General features: G+C 55.3%; 7 protein-coding genes across 7 annotated transcripts; 3 read left to right on the plus strand and 4 right to left on the minus strand.

The window, feature by feature from the left end:
* Positions 1–72: 72 nt before the first annotated feature.
* On the plus strand, positions 73–1,134 carry PHYSODRAFT_284879 (hypothetical protein). The gene is made up of 2 exons (XM_009521219.1): positions 73–442; positions 520–1,134. The coding sequence occupies exons 1-2, from the start codon at positions 117–119 to the stop codon at positions 1,097–1,099; spliced, it is 906 nt and encodes a 301-aa protein (XP_009519514.1). The 5' UTR covers positions 73–116; the 3' UTR covers positions 1,100–1,134.
* An 836-nt stretch (positions 1,135–1,970) lies between these two features.
* On the minus strand, positions 1,971–3,416 carry PHYSODRAFT_296374 (hypothetical protein; the record flags this gene model as incomplete). The annotated part of the gene is made up of 1 exon (XM_009521220.1): positions 1,971–3,416. One exon carries the CDS (start codon positions 3,414–3,416, stop codon positions 1,971–1,973), a length of 1,446 nt encoding a protein of 481 aa, XP_009519515.1.
* A 131-nt stretch (positions 3,417–3,547) lies between these two features.
* Positions 3,548–4,621, minus strand: PHYSODRAFT_296375 (hypothetical protein; the record flags this gene model as incomplete). The annotated part of the gene is made up of 1 exon (XM_009521221.1): positions 3,548–4,621. One exon carries the CDS (start codon positions 4,619–4,621, stop codon positions 3,548–3,550), a length of 1,074 nt encoding a protein of 357 aa, XP_009519516.1.
* Positions 4,622–5,480: 859 nt separating this feature from the next.
* On the plus strand, positions 5,481–7,154 carry PHYSODRAFT_359214 (hypothetical protein; the record flags this gene model as incomplete). Its single annotated transcript, XM_009521222.1, has 7 exons — positions 5,481–5,796; positions 5,886–5,993; positions 6,075–6,165; positions 6,243–6,466; positions 6,537–6,799; positions 6,886–7,015; positions 7,108–7,154. Exons 1-7 carry the CDS (start codon positions 5,550–5,552, stop codon positions 7,152–7,154), a joined length of 1,110 nt encoding a protein of 369 aa, XP_009519517.1. The 5' UTR covers positions 5,481–5,549.
* Positions 7,155–7,319: 165 nt separating this feature from the next.
* PHYSODRAFT_284882 (hypothetical protein) lies at positions 7,320–8,692 on the minus strand. Its single transcript, XM_009521223.1, has 2 exons — positions 8,652–8,692; positions 7,320–8,145 (listed from the first exon to the last, which is right to left on the minus strand). Exons 1-2 carry the CDS (start codon positions 8,652–8,654, stop codon positions 7,570–7,572), a joined length of 579 nt encoding a protein of 192 aa, XP_009519518.1. The 5' UTR covers positions 8,655–8,692; the 3' UTR covers positions 7,320–7,569.
* A 427-nt stretch (positions 8,693–9,119) lies between these two features.
* PHYSODRAFT_296378 (hypothetical protein) lies at positions 9,120–10,638 on the plus strand (the record flags this gene model as incomplete). Its single annotated transcript, XM_009521224.1, has 2 exons — positions 9,120–9,148; positions 9,252–10,638. The coding sequence occupies 2 exons, from the start codon at positions 9,120–9,122 to the stop codon at positions 10,636–10,638; spliced, it is 1,416 nt and encodes a 471-aa protein (XP_009519519.1).
* A 295-nt stretch (positions 10,639–10,933) lies between these two features.
* On the minus strand, positions 10,934–13,753 carry PHYSODRAFT_483075 (hypothetical protein; the record flags this gene model as incomplete). The annotated part of the gene is made up of 3 exons (XM_009521225.1): positions 10,934–12,426; positions 12,490–13,314; positions 13,453–13,753. 3 exons carry the CDS (start codon positions 13,751–13,753, stop codon positions 10,934–10,936), a joined length of 2,619 nt encoding a protein of 872 aa, XP_009519520.1.
* Between the last annotated feature and the right edge of the window lie 249 nt (positions 13,754–14,002).

Here is a 14,002-nt window from a genome sequence, read left to right on the forward strand (position 1 = left end):
AGGCGCTGGGCACGGCGGGCGGCATCCGCTTCTTCCGGGACGAGATCCTCGAGGGGGACCCGGCCAGCCTCTTCGTGCTGCACTGCGACGTGTGCTGCGCCTTCCCGCTCAACGAGATGATGCACTTCCACCTCAAGCACGGCGGCTCGTGCACCGTGCTGGGCAAGCGCGTGTTCCACGACGAGGCCAAGAAGTACGGCTGCCTCGTGGCCGACCCCATGACCAAGGAGATCCTGCACTGGGCCGAGAAGCCAGAGACGTTCGTCAGCGACATCATCAACTGCGGGGTCTACCTCTTCGACGTGTCGCTCATGGACACGATCGTCAGCGTCGGCGACAAGATCAGTCGTCAGAGACTGCGCAGCGAGTCCAGCAGCGAGGCCAACACGCAGCACGACCTCAAGAAGCTCTTCCCGGAGTTCAGCAACCTCGACAACCTCCGGTGCGTGGAAGTTGATGGAGTTTTTATTGTCTTGGTTGGGGTGTCTTTAACATTTTTTTTGTGGTTTGCGGTGCTAGATTGGAGCAGGACGTGTTGTTGCCGCTGGCTGACCAGCACTGTCTGCATCTGTACGAGTTGGGGGACTTCTGGTGCCAGATCAAGACGCCCGGCATGGCCATTACGTGCTCGGAGCTCTACATGCAGCGGTTCCGCTTTACAAACCCCAGTGCGTTGAGCACAACGGGCGGGAAGCTCTCTCCGATCATTGAGGGCAACGTGGTGGTGGACTCGTCGGCCAACGTGCACCCGACGGCCAAGCTGGGCCCGAACGTGACGATCGCAGCGGGTGTGACTATCGGCCCTGGAGCTCGAGTCGCGCATTCGATCATTCTGGAGGGCGTGACCATCAAGGACCACGCCTGCGTGCTCTTCTCCGTCATTGGATGGAATTCCATCATCGGCCAGTGGGCCCGCGTCGAAGGCCAGCCGCCCAACGCATCGCAGATCCAGGTGCACTCGGCCGAGACGGCGCTGGTGCGGGACGTCACAATCTTCGGTGTGTCTGTCGTTGCGAACCCGGAGGTCATCATTCGCAACTGTATCGTGCTGCCTCACAAGACTCTCACGCAGAGCTACCACGATGAAATCCTATTGTAAAAGAGCTCATTGTTGGCTCTGCTCTTTAAAACCTTCACAGTGTTGCGTTAATCTATCGGTGAAGTAGGATCTCGACTAGTATCTACGCGATTGCGTTTGGGACGAAGCCCGTCTTCGTTCATCTTCCATGCCTCCAGAAAGATAACCACCTTGTCCACGCGCGTACATGCGTTTGAGTCACTGCAATTGTTGCTGCGGCGCTTATTTTCCACACCCTCAACAGGTAAATACCAAATCGTGTCGCCACATACTTAAGTAGTCCCCATGTTATCACTCGTCGTTGCACCATCATGATAGCCAATGCGATAGAAATCCAGTTCCGACAAGCAATTGTCGTCAAATTTAGTCGTCAACACCAGACGAACAACGGATTACTCTTGCTCTTGAACTCGGGACAGAATCCCTTCATATCATCGCTCGAAACGGGGCAACCTTGGTAGTCCTTGCATTCCACCGAGACCTTACCATCAAGAACGCTGGCCTCGTACAAGTCCTCGCCGTGAGCTTGATCAATAGTCCCCACGGTCGAGAGGCGCAAGAAATGGCACTACCAAAGGCGGCAGTCCGTCGCACCAAACTCCACGCGAACACCAAGTAACTTTTGCGCGAATTTGCTGCTGTCGGCATACCAGAAATTATTTAAGTTAAAGAGTTCGAGGCTCGAACTTCGAGCCGTACCCTACAGCTATGAAGTTTTCGGCACGAAGCCTGTTAACAGTTCGTGCTCTGAACTCTATGCATTGGTGCGTTCGGCTTCGAAAGCGGAAGGCGGAGGACCGTAACCATTTATGTAAGGAAGAATTATATCATTAAGCTCTTAAGCTATGCTTCGGAGGCTACGGCGTCGCGCTGCCCATTAGTACCACGAAGTTCACGTTATCACCCCCGTCTGGATTATGATCGCCAGCTTCTCTCGCTCCTTCGGCTTCGGCTGGAAAACCCAGTTGGCGATCATCCTTCCAGCACGCTTGCTCCGCTTGAATTTCACACAGCCAATGTTCTGACGCTTCCACGCGCGAAAATTTGTAAGCTCTGTGCAGATCACCACCACAACCTTCCACTCTTCGCCCCACCTTTTTTGGAGGCCATCAAGGATACCTGTCACCACACCGACATCGATTTTCTCCTCCCGGTACTTGCACTCGCAAACAAACATGGCCTTCTCTTTCTTGGCCAAATCCTGCACGTACACATCGCATCTTTCCTCGTTGACGGTGCGAATCAAATGACCAAACTTGCAACCACCATCAGTATTGGTGTCAAGAATGGGCTGCGGCCACTCAGTGTTGGGGGGAGCGAGAAACGGAATCGTTCTCTCTGCTAGGCCTCCGGCATCGTAACCTTCCAACAAGTTGCTCGCGTCAATTAGTCGGCCATTTGAATCGGATTCTGTTTCCACCACCATCAAAACCTCTTTCATCCAGATCTTATCCTCAAATTCACCAAGGAAGCAAGGCAAAAAGTCGCTGAACGGAATCCCTCGCACTCCATTTCTTCGCGACGAACTGAAAATTGCGTGAGCTACCATGTTCTCATATCTCTTGAAATCGAGGGTCGGGGCTTGCGTGTTTTCATGGATTACATACTCGTCGGGATTTACGATCGAGAAGATCTGCTTGGTTGAGTGATAAGTGCCACTAACTCGGTCGTAGTAGCTCGGATAGGTCTTGCCGCCCAATATTGCAAGATACAGCAGCATGTCGTCGACAATTGAGGCAAAACTGCATTTAGGCTCCCAAGCAACGTCTCCTATCATCAATTGTTGTGCCGATACCGCCACATCTGTAACCTCCTCGTCGACCAAGTTTGCAAAATGTTTGTGCATACCGGAGGACTTCACTTGTACACGCCGTTTCTTCAACGCTGGTCCACCCACGCCCATTGTATTCACGGAAGTTATCGCCGTCGAATCTTCTACATCACCCACTGCGTTCGTGTAAGAGATCGCCACAAGCTGAGAAACTTTACCGCCAATTGGTTTCAGAAACATTTTCGTCTTGTGCGCATCGCTGCAAACATGGGAGAATGCCGCGTCGAGCAAATCACAAAGCTCAATGCTGAAGTCTCGTTGGAAGCACTCCACCGCACCGACGATGAACGACCTCGAAAATCTACCACGCGACCGCCGCACAATGATATCCACGACAGGATACCGCGCCGAAACTCTCGGCCAAAGTTCCATCTCCGTCGGAGTAAAGAGCATGATTCGATAACTCGGAAATCGTGGAACGACCGACATCCACTGGTGCGGCGACCCGGAGCTGCCATGAGAATGGTTGACCAAATTGGTGATTTTGGAGTCCGTTCCCATGACCATCACCAAGAGGCCACAAACACGGAAGACGTTACGCTGAAACGCAGCCTCATTCGTACCCCCTCTCGAATCCGGCGCCATCTCATCCAACACGAAGAAGGGCACTCGCTTACCTTCTTTTTTGACTTTGTCAATCACAGTACGCACAGCTTTCTGATTGCACTTTTCCACCTAAGTGTAACGGGCTCTTCAAACCGGATCATTTTCGAGGTACTCAAGTCGCAATGCTCTAGCAGTGCACGAAGAAAACCGAAAGTCCACAAGTCTCGACCGTAGAAGCTTGACGAGGTGTCAAGTACATGGTCCGATTTCTCAGCATTTGGCTGATCCAGGCGCACGCAATCAAGAAAGGCTGTCGATATCGACGTAAAATTACCGTACAGCACTTGACCGCCGACACCACCGCTAACCCCAAGCCAGTAGAAGTACGGTCGGTGCCCTCCCAACGCAAATGCTAGTTGGGATTTCCCCATGCCCGACGACCCTTGTACACAGATGAATGGGAGTGTGTCGCCGTCGTCGTGTTCGTAGTAGTAGTCAATCTTGTCCAGAATTTGACCGCAGTAGTCCTTGCAGTTGTTATGGATCAGTTCTCCTTGCTTCTGGTAGCGCTGGAGTTCCTGTCGTTTGCTCTCGTTCTGCTCTTCTCCAATGTCGATGGGAAGTCTCATTGGGGCCATCATCACGATGAGTGGTGTCTGTTCTGAATTACCACGCGAGCCAATCTGCCCCCCACGAGCCAGAAGCTCCGTGAAATCATCGCCGGCGTAGACCACAAGGTCGGACGCAGCGATCCCGGCAAGATGGTTGTCCTTGTAAAATTTCTGAACTGCGTCCAGTAGAACTTCAACAGCGTCCTCCTCGGTGAGCGGAACTGAAGCTGGGCAAGAGAGATCGCGTCTGTCGGCACCTTTCAACTGGAACCAGATCCTTGGCACTCGCACGATGAGTGGGTCTGCTGTGTTCACACCATAGTTCTCCAAACTTTTGTCCAGTTCCAGAGGTGTCGGAGCTTTGCCGTTCGCAAACACTTTGAGAGCTGAAGGCTCAAGGCTTGGTGGGAGGTTCAAGCTTTCGCGTTTACCATGGAGCACCAAGCAGAAATCATCAACATCAACCCCATCGGGAAGCTTCAAAGCGCGTACAACACCCTGGGATGCTGGGCTAGACGATCCAAGGACCAAGCGGAAGTATTTTTTCCGCTCCATTGCTGCTACTGACCACGAGCCAAGCGCGATGTGGGTTCAGTGATTGATGGAGAACACCAGCCCAATTAAGTACGATGGGACGCCAGATTTTTTTTACGAAGTCCAGAGACTCCGATTACGTTTTCTTTTTTCATCTCTTTTATATTGTGAAAACCGGCCGGAATGTCTAATCCAATCGTAGATTCGACGAATCTCAGCGGCTAGATACGAAAATTACTTTCTATTTTGTGTGGGGTACATAGTGTATTGTACCTTGTAGAGGGGGAAGGCGGTACTGGACGTTGTAGCGACTCGCTACTAGCGAGTAGAGTAGAGCTTCCTTCCTGCGTGTGCATTCGCCGCTGTAGCGACTGTAGTGGCCATGCAGTTCACGGAGCTGAGCGAGCTGAACCACGTGGTGGGGCTCATGCGCCTGGCGGCGTGCAACAGCCCGACGTTCCACGACCGGCAGGACTCGGAGGTGGACCGCATCTACAACTCGTCGCCCAAGATGGAGTCGCAGCTGCGCAACTCGTGGATCGACAAGATGACGGCCTTCAAGCCGCTGGCGTCGACCTCCGGCTCGTCCTCGTCGGCGGGGAAGAAGTCGCCCAAGGGCCTGCGCAAGGGCAGCAGCGCCAGCATCTCGGCGGCCAACGGAGGCGCCAAGGCCGGGGACGACGCCGTCAAGACGCGCGACACGCGCGAGAAGAGCGTGGCCTCCAGCGCCGCTGCATCACGGCGCCGCACGTCGACCCAAGCAGGTCGCGACAAGAAGAGCAGCGCTGCAGCAAGTGTCAAGAACGGGGACAAGGAGGACAGTGCTGCAGCAGGTGAGAAGAAGCAGCCGGGAGACGGCTTCACCTTCGAGAGGGAGGACGTGGAGCCCATCTCGTTCCACGAGTCGTCGCTGCTGGACAAGGCGCTCAAGGGCCCGGCGGCTGCGGCCATGGGCACCAGGCCGCAGATGATGGGGGCGGACGGAGGAGCCGTGCTGCACCTGACCATCTACTTGCCCACGAGGGACGAGATGAAGATCGATCTGTATGACGTGTCGACGGTGGACGAAGCGATCCAGGAGCTGCTGAGGGTGCACCAGGCGGAGACGCGTCAGCCGCCGCTGTATTACGGGCACCCGGAGTGCTACGAGCTCCGACTGCACGACTCGGACGGCATTCCGGATGAGGACTTCCCAGGTAAAGTGTGTTGGTTGTGAGACGGGGTAAGCTTGTGCTGATGGTGTGCTCATGGTGTGTTGCTGGTGGGTGGGTGTTGTGTGTTGCAGCTCTTGACCGGTCTCGGAAGATCAAAAACTTCGGTGATGCGGGAGGCCACGAGTACTGTCTGTGTGAGCGACCGGATGCGTGCCCGCCGTCGGGCGACGCACCTGCTGGTATGCTGCAGCTTTTCCATGGTGAGAGTTGGTGTGGTGGTGGAGTGGCTGATCATTCATGTGTTGTGCTCTGTACTGTAGATGTCGCTGCACCTGCCGCAGCGGCGAAGCCGAGCGCTGCAGCCGCCAAGGCGCCACTGCCCAACGACAAGGCTTTCCTCAAAATCTTCATGTGCGGATTGCAACATACTGCTGTTGGTTGTGTGATCTATCATCGCTAACCGTGTCGTTACTTGTGCTATGTTGTAGGCCGAAGAGCGACGACTACACTGTGGTGGCTATCGACGGCACCACAGTCGGCCAAGATCTGCTACCGACTCTTAACAAAAAGCACAGGCTTCAGCTCTTCCAGGAGCTTTATGTGCTTAAGATCAGCGAGGCAGACCGCGAACGTCTGGACCTCGCAAGTGATGAGATCGACATGCACACCAAGCTGCGGCCGCTGAATCTCCACGAGGTGACGCTAGCAACGAGTAAGCCGATGTCGGTGTTCTTCATGTCTTGTGCGGATGCTGACACGCAGTTATGTTCTTCCTTCTTCAGAAATCTTCGCCGATGCACCTCAGATCTCTGCACCAGCGCCGTCAGCAGTGGAGGAGACCGCGAATGTGGACAGTCGTTCCCGTCCTCCTCCAGAGACGTTTATGTTCAACGATGTTACTGCCGCAATGTTCAAGGAGTGGCACGTTATCAAGAAGAACAAGTATGGTAAGAAGCAGCAGCGTATGCTGGGCATCGATCTCAACAAGATCTACAACCGCAAAGTGGGAGAGCGCGTCATCACATCGAGCAAGTCCACGAAGATTGTACGTATCTGTGTTATTGTTGCAAGTTTACTGTGCGGTAAGCGTGCTAATGCGTTGTCCATCGTCATCTTTCGTGTCCACTGCAGGCGGAGCGGCCTATGTCTGGCGTGGTCTGGGTGCGGTTCAACCAGGACCCGTCCGAGTTCCAGATCTACTTCAAGGACAGCATCGAGGAGATCATCACAGACTACACAGCCGACTCGCCGTATGAATGTGGTACGTGCTGCACTGAAAGTGGTTGGCTTCATCGTCAACCCCTGGATGGTGGACTAATTGCACATCTGTTCATACGTCGTCGACTTGAACAGCCGAGATCGTCGCCAAGCTCAAGTACATTCTCTCGCGTAGGAAATGAGTTAGTCGACCAACGTGCACCTGGCTTGCTTGCTTTCTTGCGTTCATTGAAGTCATTAGCCTCGTCAACACGAAAGATACTTTTTGTGGCGACTGTTGCAGTGTACATGACATGTCAAGCATCGTTTCGAGGCCGTACCACAGAACGGATACGAATAAAGTCAAATTGGTGCGCGTCTCAATTTTATTCCCTGGGTTCGTTTATTCCAACCGCTGATAAGCAAGCAGCCGTCTCCACGACTGCAGCAGTGGCGCCAAACAGCGAGGCAAGCTCGCCGCCAGCACGCAGCAGCTCCTAGCCAAACTGCCGCTACACCTGCCACACCCGCCACTTGAAGATGACAGCCCGCGAAATCCACGTCCGGAAGGCACAAGACAGAGAAGGCCTGGTTTCAGAGTGTTCGTGGCTAGGCCGCTTACACCTTGAAGCCACGCGATTTCCTGCGGCCACGGGCGCGCTCGAACTTGCGGCCCTTGCTGCGGACGTACGGCTTGACGTGGTCGTGCGTGTGCACCGACTCGAGCGTCGACTTGTGGCCGAAGTGGGCGTACACGCCACGGGCCTTGCGGGCGCCACGGAGCAGCACCGTGTTGGAGCCCTTGGGGGCACGCAGGGCCAGCTGGTCGAAGCTCAGGCACTCACCGCCAGCCTTGACGATGCGAGCGCGGGCCGTCTCGGTGAAGTTGAGGGCCACAACCGAGAGCTTGGGGACGTTCAGAAGACGGATGTCGTCCGTGACGGTGCCCACCACGACGGCGATCTTGCCCTCGTGCTTCTTCATGAAGCGAGCGACCTTGCCCAGGGACAGAGGAGCCTGGTTGGTGTTGCTCTGGTAGAGACGACGCAGCACGATGTCGTTGAACTTGGCGTCCGTGCGACGAGCCAGGAAACGGTACAGGCGAACGAGCAGGTTCAGGTACACATTGTCCGACTTGGGGTTCGTGCGGTTCTTCTTGCCGACGACCTTGCCACCAGCGACAAGATCAATACCCTGCAATAGAGATCAACATGGCAGTGCGTACGTTAGCAACCTGGTCGACCTGTATACGTATCCGTTGCATTGGCAGGTGAAGTGTCCGTCGTCTGTAGGCTGCTGTGGCTGCTGCTCGCAGTATTTCGTAGCTGGAGTGTCTGTCTCTGCGTCTCGCTCTCCGTCCGACATCGTATCCACTGCTCGTTGACCTGTTTATTCGACTCGTGCCCTTCCTGCTTCGTAGCGTAGTCCCGCGATCCTTTCGTCCTCGTGCGCCCATATTCACTGCAATCCAATTGGCGCCACTTGGAGGTCGGAAGAGAGCGGAGCGCGAGAGACAGATAGACATCCATCCACCGATTGCCACTGTGTTTTTTCGCTGCATGATTGCGAGCCAGCCGCAGCAGCTCCAGCGCCGCTTGTTGCGCGGAACCCGGCTACACTCGTCGGACATTCACCTGCGCACGCTCATTGGCTCGGCGCATTGCGCGCCGGCCTCATCTCAATCGCCAGAGGCAACGTACCATATTGCTAGTCTTAAAATTGAAACTTGATGAAGACGGCGCCGCAAAAAGACTGCCCGAGGCTCTGGGCTCGGCCCGTGAGCGCTGGGAACCAACCACACCGGCCGGCCCAACCAAGCGCGCTTAAACGCTCAACCCCAGACACTATCGGAACGCGGCTAAGCGCGCTTAAACGGTGGGTCTGCCAGCCAATCGCTCACCTCTCACTCCCCTAGCCCGCGCTGTACCAGCGACAAGGTACACTTGACGTCGGGACCAGTCGCGCGTGCTAAGTGCGGATTGGTGTGCCGCACACCGAAGTGAGGCCTGGTGTGCGCGTGGTGTGGCGCATCGACTGACGTTGCATGGAGACGTCGCTGATCTGCTGGCCCGCATCGACCGCCTCGACACGCGCGCTGCCGGCCCTACAGAGCCCGCCTTGACCGCCCGAACACAGCCCCGCCGCTCTTTACTGCCGCCACTACAAGCATGACCGCCATCCCCCAGGTGCCCCTAGAGTAAGGCGCGCGAACGACAATGTGTCACAACTAATGATGCGCATCAAATAATACTGCAATGCAATGCAATTGACTAACATTACGATGATCTATTGCACTGCAGACACAAGAAGGTCCCGATGCAGGAGCTCCCTGAAGAGGTGGCCAAGGACTTCGCCATGGTGGTGCCCGTGCAGGAGAACATCGACATCTCGCTGCTGCAGAAGCGGATCCTGGCCGGCGGCCGCGAGCTCTGGGACCCGGCCAACCAGAAGGACAACGTGCCGGTGCGTCGCGCCGGCCACGACACGTGGGGCATCGGCAAGGTCGTGTTCGTCTTCTGCGACGACTACCTGAAGAACGTCTTCACGTTCCCATGGTACCATTCGTGGCAGAAGGAGCTCGCCCCGATCTTCGAGCAGATCAACATCCCTGTGAACCGCATCGTGCGCTGCATCTTGGCGTCCATGCCGCCTGGAGCTGACATCCCCGTTCACCATGACACCGGTTCGTGGGTGCACTTCACGCACCGCATGCACATCCCCGTGTTCACGAGCCCCGACATCGACTTCATGGTGGGACCCAACGACCAGAACATGCAGCGCTACGAGTTCAAGCAGGGCAACCTCTACGAGCTCAACAACATCAGCCGCCACCGCGTCAAGAACAACTGGGACCAGCACCGCGTGCACATGATCTTCGACTACGTCGACGAGGGCTTCCCGCTCAACCGCATGGATCTCAAGCAGGGCACGACGGTGTGGCAGACGCGTCGCTCGGTGGACCTGTCCACGGACTACGGCAAGCGCGTGCCGCCCTCGTTCGTCGTCATTGGCGCGCAGAAGGCCGGCACCACGTCGCTCTACGACTACATCCTGCAGCACGACCTCGTGTGGCCTGCCAAGCGCAAGGAGACCCACTACTTCGACTGGCGATGGAACAAGGAGCTGCCCGACGCCTCGACTCCTGAAGGCGCCAAGCAGCACCTCCGCTACTTCGAGGACACGTACCTGGAGCGGAAGATCCTGTACCGATTCCCGTCGCTGATGTCGGGTGAGGCTACGCCCAGCTACATGCTCGGCGGAGAGACGGTGATCAACCGCATGAAGCAGGTGATCCCGCACTGCCGCAAGATCATGGCTATCATGCGCAACCCGGTGGAGCGTGCGTACTCGCACTACTCGATGACTGCAGACACGGAGGGCTCCGAGAAGCAGCTGCGCAACCGCGGCCACCACCACCTCAAGGGCCGCAGCTTCGAGCAGATCGTCGACGACGAGATCGAGGAGCTGTCGAAGCTCGGCGTGCACCCGGACATGGACTTCGAGGAGTTTGACGAGAAGGTGATGCGCAAGCAGCTCGAGTTCGACCACGGCGCACACTCATTCGTAGCGCGCGGACTGTACGCGCTGCAGCTGGCGGGCTGGATTGAGGCGTATGGAAAGGAGAACGTGCTGCTGCTCACTCTGGACGAGTTCAAGAGCACGGAGAAGCTTCACGTACGTAGTTAACTGCAGGCATCTTACCCCAACTGCTGCTAACTTGCTTTTGGTGTATTCTACAGGCCACGATGGACAAGGTGTTCAACTTCCTGGACCTGCCGTACCACCGCATCAAGGACACTTCAGCCAAGAACACGCGCAAGTACGACCCCATCGATGATGCAGTCCGCGCGAAGCTGGCTGCTTTCTACGCTCCGTACAACGAGAAGCTGTACGCGATTCTCGGCCGGGACATGGCTTGGTAAGCAGTACGATCATAGGCTTTGCTTGCTTGGTAGTACTCGTGTAGATTGCATTATTCCATTTACTGCTTATGAGGTCTCTTCAATACAATCTCTGTTTCAGTTTGCTCGTTGAACATGCGTCGCTGGAACTCCATGTCGACTTGCTCCCCTTTGCGCTGTGCAATCCGCTCCGCCTTCTTGACGTGTGTAGCTTGCGTCTTGCATAGGAACACGAGTTTTTGCAGCTCCTGTACGCGCCTTCGTAGACTCTCGTTGCCGCCACTAGCGAGCATAGCATGGTAGTCTTTGCGCCGTTGCTCTACTTCTGCTTGAAGCTGCAGTAGTTTGGTCTCCTGCTTCTCAATTTTCTTCATGAGGTAGTCACAGACCGCGGTGGAGGAGGAACTTGACGCTCTCGTAGCAGCTAAACGACGAGGTTCGTCACCGCGCTGGTCTTTGAGTATCTGGATGGCGATTTGGAGTTGGGTAAGTTCTTGATGCGCCTGGTAACACGCCCACTGCTCTTCCTCCTCTCGCGACAGCTCGAGGGCTTTCTGTCTCCTCTTCATCTCCTGAACCGCCTTCTGCGCTTGAATTGGGTTGTTCTTCTCCATTTGCCGATGGAAGAGCTGCGTCGCTATTGCATGTTCCCACTTGGCTTGCTGGTCGTTGATTTCTTTATCAAGATCAAGGTCTTGTTGGTTAAGAGCCTTCAACTCTTGACTTAGCTTCAGCTTGTCCGCTTGAAGACGATCTCTGTGTTGCGTTAGAAGCTCCCATTCTTCCTCTTTGCGGTACTTCCCTGAAGTTTCGCCGTCTTCTTGGTTGTTGTTGTTGCTACTCTCGGTTTTTGCCTTGGACGAGAGTTTGGAGGTGGGCGGTCGGGGTGATACCTTCACTGGCTTACTTCCTGACGTTACAGCAGCACGCAGTAGACAGTCACGGACGTGCTGGTCCTTCTTGTTCAGGATATCGAGGCGAAGGACGCTCTTGTTGAGCGTATCCACTTGGGTTTTCAAGGATGCAACCGCTTCTTGGAGCTCCATGACTTCCTCCACCATTTGATTTTGCTGCTGATACTTGGTTTGGGCCTTTTCCATTAGGAAATCGAGCTCAACCTGTCGCTGCCAGCGCTTGTCCTGTGCATGCAGCTTGTCTCGATCCATGTAGTCGCAGTCTGCGCTATCTTTCGGCTCCGCTGCTGCCCAACTCGAAAACTTCTCAGGATTTCGAGCACCTTCGTCACTACCGATGATATTCTGCAGCCGCTTACCTATCACCTTGTTCTCCGCTGCAACTTGCTGCACGTACTTGGTCCGGTTGATCCCAGATGAGGCTTTGTGTCCGTGTTTCCTCGCTCCATGCTGCGGTGGAGTCACCTTCTTCTTCTCCTGAGCTTTAGCTTGTGCGGATTGACGAGTGCGTCGAGCCTCTTTCCATTCCAGTCGCTTAGCAAAAGATCGATTATCTTTCGCGACCTGCTTCTCAAATCGTCGCCGATTTATGGAACTGCTGCTCGTTTGAGCTGGTATCGTTCGCTTTGCAGTGTAAGCCTTCTCCTGTCGTGCACTAGCTCGAGACAAACTTTTAGCGGGGACTATCCGGGTATTCAACCTTGGTACACTCGGTACGCTACGCAAGGAGCGAGGTACCGTTTGCTTGGTTTTGGTCTCGTACATTGGGATGAAGCGGAACGATGCGACTAACGTCGGAGCTTCAGGCCTCCCATCGTCGAAGAGGCTCCTCGTTGAAGCATTCCCGTACCCGAGACGCTTTCCGCTGCGAGATCGAAGCTCAAGGACGCGTACGGTGTATGGGGAGGTGGTTAATAGGTCTTGTAATAGAGTTCGTAAGGATACAGTTGCTTGGCCAATGTGCTCGTTTGATCCCGTGCGAGAGCTGTTGTCAGACCTCGAAGCTGAGAAGACGGTGAACAGGACATCGCCTGGAAGTTGGTGCCACGCGGGTTTCGTTGCAGGAGGGATGATCTTGGGAAGTAATTCAAGTTTAAAGTCACCATTAGAACTATCCCCACCAGCATCACTTAACGGGTTGTCACTCCATACAGGACTGACGGAGCCTCGAATGATACTCGTGGTGGATAGTGTCTCCTTGCAACGAAGCATGGCACTCGCGTGCGTTGTGTCACCAGACTCGACAAACGACACCCGTACAAATGCGCTGGGAGCAAGCGCTCTGTTTGTTTGGAGGCCAGTAGCGCGTAGTACCCTCCCCTCCAGAAGTCCTTTGACTGGAACAGGCACAGTCGAAGGTACGGCAGAGGTAGAACGAGGTCGACCTGTACTACCGGGGGACAATTTAGATGCAGTTTTGGCAAAAGTCTGAGGCATCTCCGATTCTGCGACCGACGCTTCACCTTCGCTGTTGCCGCCATCGCTGTCGGCCCCGTCATCAAGGCCCGCGCGGTCATCGCTGCTCTCCTGCAAACCATTATCGCGGTCTTGTTGATCAACCTCCTTCTCTTGGTGGGAGCTACTGTCGATCTCGTTCTCGGTCAGATTGTTTTCCTGCACCGTGTCGTGGGTATCAGGGACATCATTAGCAGTAGCATCGCCGTCCTGCTCAAGCTGTTGGTGACTCGCTTCTTGCTCGTAGTCGTCGTCATAGTCGCTTCCTGGTGAAGTTGGCGGCTCCATCATTTCAGGCGTTCGATCTGGATCCCGTTCAATAGTCAGCGCCTGGTAGTTCTCGTTCGTCTGCGCTTCCTCTTCACCTTCCACCAGCATCGGCTGTCCATCGAGTTCCCACCGTTCGTCTCCGTCGTCATACACGACGTAGTATCCTTGGGTCTCATCGTAGTTCTGGATGGTGCCTTCAAACCACTCCTCCTCGTCAGACCAATACACCCGCACGCGCTTCCCCACTCGCTCATGGGCCATCGTTGCCCTAGCCAATCCTATATCCGTTCACTCGCTGCTTTGCCTCCAAACCTCATGCCGATCCACGAAACGACCGACGGTTTGTCGCCAAAGAGCTTCAACAGCTCTGTATAGGCAATGCCCATTGTTGACATCCTGCTATTCCTGCGCCTCGAAGGCTGGCATGACTAAGAAGACAAGAAGGCAGTGAACCATGTCGCCATGGCTCGGTATTCTTAGGTGGTTCTTGTCGGACACGGTCCATGCTTC

The sequence above is a fragment of the Phytophthora sojae genome, assembly GCF_000149755.1.
Source record: "Phytophthora sojae unplaced genomic scaffold PHYSOscaffold_2, whole genome shotgun sequence".
NCBI classification, from domain to species: Eukaryota; Oomycota; class Peronosporomycetes; order Peronosporales; family Peronosporaceae; genus Phytophthora; species Phytophthora sojae.